Consider the following 10259-nt stretch of genomic DNA (forward strand, 5'->3'; position numbering starts at 1 on the left):
CCTAAAGAACCACCCCAGGGTGGACTTAGGAGTTTATCTCAAGAGTCGTGTTGTCCCGCTGTTGTCTCTGTGTTAGAACTAAACAAGAATACGTGACCCTTTATAATGATGGACTGTCAGTGCATGAAGATAATCTTGTCTTCATCAAAGACTATTTGTTCACTGGTCTCATTCTTAGCTGCTCATAGGAAGCATTTCACTATTCCATTGAATTCCAAATCTTTAAACAAAACAAATAAACCCCTTCATGTTTTAGAGATGTTCCTATATCTGACAACAGTTCTTTTCATGAATTAGATTGTGTTAATCTGAGAGGCAAAATAATGAAAAGTAGGAATAGGAAGAAACGTCAGGGTGTTTGGAGACCCAGAAAACACATATGTAACCTCGCTGTGTGTCGCTCTCAAGACTGATCTAAGAAATGCCTGCCTGCCTTGGGCTGTCTTCAAGGCACAACCTCCGTGGGCCACATTCAGAGAGGAAGGAAGCTTTTGTAAGCATCGCTGCTGCTGTCCACCTGGAAAGGGTTATTTCTCCATGTTCTGATTACCATCATTGTCTGGTACACTGGGCATTGAGTAAATTCAGAGTTGCCAAGACCCAGGTTAGGGAAATCAGGATAACTTGTTTGGGCATCTCTGGTTTAAGTAAGGGATGGCCCAGTCGTCACAAGAATCCAGATGCAGGATCTGAAAGCCTGTCTGGCCTAACGCCTTCTCCGAAGTATTATACATTTTACATCCCAGAAGCATTTGGCAATGTTAGTCTTCAATTTTAACCGTTCTAATGGTGGTACGTGGTATCTCATAGTTTTCATTTACCTTCCCCTAATGATTCATGGTACTGAGCACTTTTTCATGTGCTTTTTGGGCATTCTTTCTATCTTTAAGTGTCTGTTCAAGTCTTTTTCCTGTTTTTAAATTAGGTTAATAGCTTTTTTTTTTTTTTAAATCACTGAGTTGTAAAAGTTATTTATATGTCAGGGATACAAATTCTTTATTAGGTACTGAGTTTTTCTCACAGACTCTGGTTTACCTGTTCATTTTCTTGCTGGTGACTTTAATGAGCAGAAATGTTCAATACTAATAGTATCTGATTTATCCAGTTTTCCTTTATAATTGTCCTTTCTGTATCCTAAGAAATCTTTGACTAACCCTAAGGTCACGAAGATAGTCTTCTATGTTTTGTTTTGTTTTGTTTTGTTTCCTAGAAGCTTTGTGGTCTTAGTTCTTACACTGAGGTCTATGGTCCATTTAAAATTACTTTCTATGTACACTGTAAGGATATCCAGTTTCAGCACCATTTATTGAAAAGATTCCTCATTCTCCATTAAATCGTTGGTGTATCTCTGGAAATTCAATTGTTCATATAAGGGTGGGATTATTTCTGGATTTTCTCTTCTGTTCCATTGATCTCTTTATCCTATGCTAAGACTGCCTTGATTACTATAACTTTATAATAAGCCTTGAAATCAGGGGATGTAAGTTTTCTAACTTTGTTCTTTTTCAGTATTGTGTTTCCCCTCTAAGAGTCTAAGCTCTAGCTCCTGGACCCTTGTAGCCATCTGGGCAGAAGGCCAAGGTCTCCAGATTGGGGAAGAAATTCTTAGTGCAAAAACCAGTTTTGGTGCTCACTCACTCCCACATTTCCTTCTTTCTAGTGTCTAGGCTCCTGCAGATCTTTTATTGTATAACGTTCAACATAGTGTTTAAAGATACTTCTTAGTTATGTTATCCAAGATTTAAACTGCTTTCATTTAAGAGAGTGGTTCAGCACATCTAACACAACTATGCTGCCACTAACAGAAGATGCTTATAGGTAACATTCACCTTCTCATTTACCTTCATTTATAACTTTCAACTTTCCTACAATGGCACGTATTACCCAAAAGAGACAGTGATGGTGATTATAAAAATCAGTCACCATCACCATTGTTACTATGTTGCATCAGACCACCAGAAGCCCCTACCGACCCCAGGCCCAATTCAAATGAGTCCAGAGTTGTCATTCCCTCCAGATCTGCTGGCAGTGGTGCGGTCCCCAAACACTTTGATGATCACAGACATGGCCACTGAATGAACATCACCAAGGCAAGCACTCTGTTTAATGGTCTAATTCCTCCTTTGTCGCTCCTTGCAGGAATGGTCTGCCGGAAGCCTGCCGACCCCGTGGACTGGCCGCCCCTTGTCCTGGGACTGCTCACCCTGCTAAAGCAGTTTCACTCCCGGTACACTGAACAGTTCCTGGCGCTGATCGGCCAGTTTATCCGCTCCACAGTGGAGCAGTGCACAAGGTACCGAAGAAATTAATGTTACAGAGGGGGCCGGGGACCTTGCATTCCAAATTCCTCTCATTACCTCCCTAGTGCAGATGGGAATTCACTGCTTACCCTGCTGTGCAAAGCAAGTCAGGGCACACCTTGTTGGCAGGAACCAAAGGTGCACCCATCCTTTGTCACCCTGCTGGGGAAGCCCCCTCATTGCACTCCACAGTGATTTGGCAAGAATGAGCAAGTCATGACCAGGATAGCGACCCCCATGGGGAAGACAGTGCGGGCCTGTTCCTTTGCTGTCCTGGGCACTGTGCTCAGAGCTCAGGGAGCCCAAGCTGTCCAGCTGGGGCACTGGCGTGGGATGGTCTCATACCCTTCAGTGGGAGTCAGGGAGCACATCCATGTCAGAGCCTGGGCACAGCCCAGGGTGGCAGTGTAGGAGGGAACAGAAATCACACGTAAGTTCCTGTCGGATACAAGGTTCATAAACCTTTTTTCTCTCAGCCTACCCCGCCAAAATGTGGCTTTTCTGAGATAGAAAAAAAAAAGTTATTTGCATGAGACGCTGGGTCCTGAGCCTCCTCAGTTACCCTAAAGGCAGGCAGGCACCTAAATAAATTCCTCGGGCATGTTGCACATCCAGAGTCAGGAAGACTACCACTTGGTCACTTTGGTCAGTTTAACTTAAAAACTAATGGGACCTTACAAAGAAGTCCTCATCAGACATGATTTCAGAGGCCATTTAGTTAACCTTCCACCCAGGGCGTGAATCAGTGCCCAGACATCCCTGGCAGGAGTCCTCCATCCCTGGCTGGGATCCGGCCACTAGTGAGGCACCATCGCTTCTCAAGGCAACGCTGGATGCATGTGGCTGTGGGCCTGGCCCCAGAAACTCACTGATTGTGATGTGTGGAGAATTTCATCCTGTCTCTGAATTGTCACTCGCTGTGCCTTCCTCTACACTCTGAAATTAGAATAAATGCAGTCTCCTTCCCTTGCTTCACCCCACATTGTGGACATCAGGCTACTGCCTTGGGTCTCCTTTTCCTTTAGATAAGCTGCTTCTACCCGTTCCTATTCCTATTTACCACGCTGTGTCCGCTCACCATGTCTGTGACCTCTTCTGGGGGTTCCAGTTGGCTATCGACCCTCTTCTCTACATTTTCTGTGGCTTCCAAGCTTGTACTGAGATTCCAAAAACAGTCAACCTCTTGAGAGGACTGCCCGGGCCCCCAGTGGAGTGCAGGGCAGCTAAAATTGTAGTACCAGGTTCTTGACATCTGTTGGATACATCTGGCTCATAGTGACCTTGCATTCTTTTTAAATCCTGACATCTTTTCTCCAAGAGCCTCAGTCAGTAGAGTTCTTCCCCATCTTAGTTAATAGACTGAACAACAAACACACGCTGGATGCTTTTCTAGGATAGATGGTGAGACTTGCTTCAAACAGCACACTTTTTAATAACTGAAACACAGAAGGTAGTTCGGAAGGGTAGGGAAGTCTGAGATGAGATTGTCGTGATGACAAAATGAGGTCAGTTGCAAAGGAATACGGGAGGCACCTAGAAACCTAATGCTGGGTCTGGGCTCCAGACCATGGAGAGGGAGCCAAGGACCAAGTTCAAGTCCGTAAAGGGGAATTGGGAAGAAACCTCCACACCTGCCACCCCAGCTCATAGCTCCCCATCTGTCAAGGATTGGGAAGTCCTTCAGACTGGTTGTTCCTCACTGATGACTGTTACAAAGTGTGGCTGTGGCGCAGCATGTTTCTGGAGACCCTGAGAGACGTTCTCAGGAGGCAGGTGTTGCTGCGGCTCTGGGTTTCTGATCTGGCTAAGGGAAGTGAGATAAGGAACCTGGAATGCACGGAGGCCCTTTCCCTTCCCTCACCGTGAGCAGAGCAAGTATAGACACAGCCCTGGCCACACACTGAAAGGTACAGAGCTGTGGCAACTTTTCCAGGTGTAATCACTCTTCAGCCTTCTTTTCAAGAGCAAAAAATCATCAGGGAAATACATAGGTAATCCAGTTTCATGAAATCCTATGTTAATCAGAAGATGCCAGTCTGTACCTAAATTGGAAATAATTTTAAGACCTAAAGTTCCTTTCGATGTGCAGAAAGAATGTGAGCTCCACAAGACTGTCACAGCCTTTGCTGCATTCCCTGCCCCAGAACAGTGCTTGGCAACACAGTGGTTCTATCAATGAACAAGGAGGATCCCACAGAGAAAGTTACTAGATGCTGTATGTGTTTGACACCTTCCAATACAGAGTAGCTGCCGCTACAGTCACAGATGCTGGAAACAGATAAAGATAGGACCCAGGCCCTCAAGGAAGCCCCCACACAAACAACTGAAAATGTTAGAGGAGTCTTGGGGGCAGATACTAAGTATGATGAAAGCCTAAGTGCCCAGAGGAGTCAGGGAGGAGGGAGGACTTCCAAAGAGGGCAGAACCCAGGCTGGAACTGGAAGAGGGCCTAGAAGTTTACTTTCAAGTACACGGACAGAGAAAACTGGAGCAGCAGAGACCAGTGGGGTGGGAATGTGTGGCCTGTTCAGGGACCTGCGGCCGATGAAGATGAATCGTGGAGGGCTGAGGGGGTGAGGGGGAGGAGGCTGGCCAGCCCCCGGGTGTCATGTTTGGAGGCCCATGGGAACCAGTCGGCACAGACCTTATCCTCTAGGTCGTGTTCTGGAGATCAAGAGGGGGTTCAGAGACTGGCTTCCCCTTTGACTTGACTAGTCTGTCGTTGGAATTTAGAGGCTACAGTAACAAGGTTTAAGTCCTCGTCTGCCAGTTTGGGAGCTGGCGTTCGTGCTTCTGGTATGTTCTGTTGAAAGGCCCAACAGAGCCTTGATGTTTATTAAAACCCCAGTCGGACGGGCCTGGCTCTTCTCTTAATTACTAACTTCTGTTTGCCCCTGGCGCTCAGGCACTGTAACTGCCCAGGTTTTACACATGAGAACCCTCCTCTCATTAGCAAGGGCGGAAGTGTTGAGAAAGCGCGTGAAGGAGCGAGCGGACTTACCCTGCCCTGTGCGAGGCCGTGAACTGATCCAGAGTGTTCTCCGTTGCAGCCAGAAGATCCCTGAAATGCCTGCGGACGTCGTGGGCGCCCTTCTGTTCCTGGAGGATTACGTCCGGTACACAAAGCTGCCGAGGAGGGTAAGCACCACAACAAGACATTAAAGCCCTTGCTGTGGAAAGGTGGCGTTAGGGTGACCCCAGACTCAGCGGAGGGCGCCCCACTAGCCCGTGTTGGGCTGCCCAGCGCTCCTGCTCTGACCCAAGGCTGTGAGGGCGCTTCCTTCACCACGCAGCGCGCGACGCCAGCGCGCCTCGCACAGCACCTCCCCACTCCTCTAGCCCTAGCCCGTGTCTTGTCAGCAGCGCACCCAGTTCCAGTCGGGCTTCCGGTTCCGGTTCTGGTTCCGGTTGTGAGGGCGCTTCCTTCACTGCGCAGCACGCGACGCCAGCGCGCCTCGCACAGCACTTCCCCATTCCTCCACGCCTGTGTCGTGTCTTGTCAGCAGCGCACCCAGTTCCAGTCGGGCTTCCGGTTCCGGTTCTGGTTCCGGTTCCGGAGCCGCTCTTGTGGGCAGTCCCAAAGGCAAGTCCTGAAGAGGCCGGGGCAGGGAAATAGTTTTGTGGTTGGTTGGTTCCTGTCCCCGAACACCTGGATCCCACAGCAAATTTGGTTACGATCACACCGCAACTAAAATATTTGGCCAGAGTGTCCAAAAATAGCTTTGTTTTACCCTCTAAGATATTCTTTCCTTTTCCTGTCTCACTAGTAATTCCACTCTGATAAGTTTCCGCTCGAAGGGCAGAGCTTGATACTAAAAATAAGACTTTAGATAGATTCTGAAAAGCCATTCTGATTTTTAAAAGTTAGTGGGTTAGGGATCAAAGACACCCCCCCTTTTTTTTAAATAACAAAAGCGAAAGACTACTTTTTAAAAATTAACTAGCAACAGCATACTTAGTAGTGAAGCTAACACCATTCCCATTAAAGTCTGCGCTGTAAGAGTAATATGGCCATACTGACTCTGGCTGCTACTTTTGTTGTTCAGGCTCAAGGCAGTAAAATAAGAAGTGAGCATTTTTTTTTTTTAATATTTATTTATTTATGAGAGAGAGAGATAGAGCGCACGCATGGGCAAACAGAGTGGTAGGCAGAGGCAGAGGGAGAAGCAGACTCCTTGCCGAGCAAGCAGCCGGATGTGGGACTCGATCCCACGACGCTGCGATCATGACCTGAGCCGAAGGCAGCTAGCTGCTTAACCAAAGGAGCCACCCAGGGGTCCCAAGAAGTGAGCATTTTAAAATGCATAAAGAAAGAAAGAAATTTGTATTATTTATTGAGGATGTAATTGTCTTCCTGGAATCCCCACTAGAATCATGCAGAAAACTATTAAAATAATAAGCTTACAAAACTGATTAGATAATGTACAAGGTAGATACACTAATAACCAATTCAAAAATGGGATATGAAAAATATTCCACTTGCAGAATTAACAAATAGGCAGGAGTTATAACCTCTATAAGAAGGGCAGTTTAGAAAAAAATAACAGTTTAGAAAAAACTAAAAATTCAAAGTCCATCTCTGAATGAGGAAACTCAAATAGTAGTTCTTATTAGATTCTAGGTTTATTGTGGCTCCAACCAAAATCTCAGATAATTTTTTTACCTTGGGGGGGGGTGGGAAAATTTTTTTTAAATTTTCTAGACCTCAGGCCAAAAGTAGAATTTTTTAAAAAGACAATATTAGAACATACCAAGTATGTAAAAATACTGTAGAACTACAAAAATGAATAGTGTGGTACTGGTATGAAACCCAATAGATGGATTGGTAGATCAGAATATGTAGTCTATAAACAAATCCAAGTGTATACAGTTGTACCTGAGGAAAAGTAGCCTCTCTAATAAGGGGAAAAAGGGAATATTTTAGTCAACATTGCTGGCACAGTTCATTATTTGGTTAAAAATTAGCCACTTAGTCTATTCCCATCTTTCATGTATCAAACTAAATTATAGATCATTTGGAAAATGGAACCAATAAATTCAGAAATTTTATACAAATATGTAAGAGTTCTCAGAAATTTCTAGATAAACAACAAAGGAGGAAACCATAAAGAAAATTTAGAGATCTGATCTTTTATGAATGCTGAATGTAATGACACAATTCTGTTAAATGTCTCTTAATTTAAAAAAAAAAATGGGGGAAAATATTAACAAACGACTGGTTTTCTTGATGTTCTTTTAGATGAATAAGAAAGAGATAACCAATCCAATAGAAAACAAAAACAGAAATGGGCAAGGGATAGTAACAGGCAGTTTTCAGGAAAGGAAATACAAATAGTATTTGTAAAAATGTTTGACCTTAATTCAAAAGTCACAAATCAAAATAACAGTAAAATTACTGTTTCCACCAACCCAGTTTTTTACTCCAGTTGATAAAAAGTTAAATGCTGGGCTCCCACTGCATGGAAGGCTTTGGAGAAATAGGACTTCTCAGTACTGTCAATGGCGGTGTAAATTGTTTATCCTATAGGAGGGCAGTATGGATTTAAAAAAACAAAACAAAACAAAACAAAAAACTTGTCATATACTCACCTGGTCCCAGCAATTCAACTGCCTGGAATTTATCTGCTGGATATATGTGCAAAAGTTCACAAAGATGTGTGTGTAAGGATGTTCATTAAGATTTAGCAGAGGTGGGACGCCTGGGTGGCTCAGTTGGTTGAGCAGCTGCCTTCGGCTCAGGTCATGATCCCAGCGTCCTGGGATCGAGTCCCACATCGGGCTCCTTGCTCAGCAGGGAGCCTGCTTCTCCCTCTGCCTCTGCCTGCCATTCTGTCTGCCTGTGCTTGCTCTCTCCCCCTCTCTCTCTCTGATAAATAAATAAAATTAAAAAAAAAAAAAAAAGATTTAGCAGAGGTAAAGGACACAAGATTATGTGATCCTAATTTTTTTTTTTGATCCTAATTTTGAATGTGTTTGTGCGCATACACACACATGAATTTGTAAATTAGAGGGATTCATTATAGAACAATTACCAGGTTTAGTTTTGTCTAAGGGGTTAAGATGAGATGATTTTTTACATTCATCTATTTGCTAAATTTCCTCTAAGTAGCAGGTTATACCTTTATAATCAGAAAAAACAAACACTGCTTTTAAAAAATACCCATTTCTAGGAGTTGGAGGTCACCTGGCTCTACATTCTACCCATTCACCCTCCTCCACCCCTCTCAGTGGTTCCCCTAAGAAGAGTTAAGGAATGCGTGCTTTTCAGACCTTTCCTCCTCTTCCCTCTCTGGCCTGTCACTTGTGACATGCTGTCCTTCTCCGGATGGGTCATCAGTGAATTGTAAGGTGACCCAAGATGACCCCTTCGTATTCCCCAGAGGCCTGTGCATTCCTAGCAGATCCAAGTGCCTCTGAGAACCAAGGAGGAGGCAGGGAGCGTTGTACAGCATTCCCTCAGATAGCAGTGCCAAGAAGTTAGACCCCGAGGTGAGGAACAGTGGAAACAGAAGCCAGCAATTTCAAGGAGCGGTCCACCTCTGTGAATCCAGCGCTGCCCTGATTCCCCTTGCTCCAAAGCATGTTTTCATTTGACTTTCATGTGGAAAATTGTGAACTTCTGAGTTATAACACTATGAGTAATTTAACGTTTCTGTTTCATGGTTTTAGGTTGCTGAAGCTCACGTGCCTAATTTCATTTTTGATGAATTCAGAACAGTACTGTAAACTTTTTTGGCATCTGCTTCTTCAGTGAAACAGTTGTCCTTAAATCTTCCCATTACTAAAAGGAATTTAGAAGCGAAGAAACTCAGCTGCTCATAGAACTGCCTTTTCCCCCTTAATTGTGGGAAACATCAGATATTCCAAGTAAGATGTATCTCATGGCGCTAGTTAATATAAATATTGTTCAAATCATGGTATTATATGCAATTTGTATCATGGAGAAGCAGAACACGGTTTTGTACTGCCTCTTATAAATGGTGAATGTCATTGTTACATATAAATCCATTTAGTTTTATGTTCTAAAGAACTATTTGTTCAACTCTGGATTTTCAGTAAAATAGTATTACCAGTACCCAAAGTTCTTATTCTGCCTGTGATTACAAAGTTGTATATTCATCCTGTTAAAAAAAAAAAAAAATCTTTCAGAAGGTAAGAGGTATGTGGGATACACCCTTGGATACACCCACAACAGGCCGGCAGGCGTGTGGTGAGAGCTGGACCAGTAGCAAACACAGAGACCATGCAATCAGTGGACCACATACCATGGAAATTTCTTGGTGTCTGAGGCTCACTGTCCTCTTCCAATCAGAGACCCTGGGGGGTTCTCAGTATTCCTTCTGTAGGTCTCCCCAGCTTCACCTGCTTCTTCCATCCTCCCTTCCTCAGCAACCTAAGCCCCAGTCCAGTGGTCCAGCCTACTGGAGGCTGAGCACAGCATTTTATAAGCGAATTGTTGCCCTGCACGTACGGAGTTTGGAATTGTCGCGCACCGGGACGCTGGTACAGTACATGAGAACTTAGCCAGTCAGTCCATGGCCATCCTACAGCCACATCTCAAAAATACCTTGCTGTATTCCATTTGTAATCAGTAACTGCATGAAGTGAGATATTTGGTTCTATGTGAAAATGGCCCCCAAAGAAAGCCAGCTGCTAAAAGGGCCTAATCTGACAGTGAGATTTTAACTAGAAAAGTATGGGATAAACCAGAGGGGACTTTCACAGAACCGAGCAGATGGGTCCACCGTATGCTGCTAAAATGAGGCAAATGATGTATGTGACTGACACCACGAGCGATTTGGCTAGTGACCAATCCTCAATGAAGACAACTGACAAGGTGAAAAAGAGAAATTTTTGTTATAGAAGCTTTTTAAGTTCTTTCTGCCCTTATCATTATAATCTGAAGTAGTTATGTAACATTCCAAGTTATGTGTTACTGCTCTTTCAGGGGGAGTGACT

At 44.2% G+C, this 10259-nt stretch overlaps 1 protein-coding gene across 2 annotated transcripts in view; it reads left to right on the forward strand.

The window, feature by feature from the left end:
• The window catches only part of WASHC5 (WASH complex subunit 5), a 59255-nt gene extending 49880 nt beyond the window's left edge, over nucleotides 1-9375 (forward strand). For both annotated transcript variants that reach the window (XM_059165636.1, XM_059165637.1), the window contains exons 27-29: nucleotides 2140-2293; nucleotides 5351-5438; nucleotides 8970-9375. In XM_059165636.1, the coding sequence (XP_059021619.1) occupies nucleotides 2140-2293; nucleotides 5351-5438; nucleotides 8970-9026 (299 nt within the window). In that variant the 3' untranslated portion in view covers nucleotides 9027-9375. The remainder of the gene's footprint in view (nucleotides 1-2139; nucleotides 2294-5350; nucleotides 5439-8969) is intronic.
• The last annotated feature ends 884 nt before the right edge of the window (nucleotides 9376-10259 follow it).

The sequence above is a fragment of the Mustela lutreola genome, chromosome 3, assembly GCF_030435805.1.
Source record: "Mustela lutreola isolate mMusLut2 chromosome 3, mMusLut2.pri, whole genome shotgun sequence".
Classification (NCBI taxonomy): Eukaryota; Metazoa; Chordata; class Mammalia; order Carnivora; family Mustelidae; genus Mustela; species Mustela lutreola.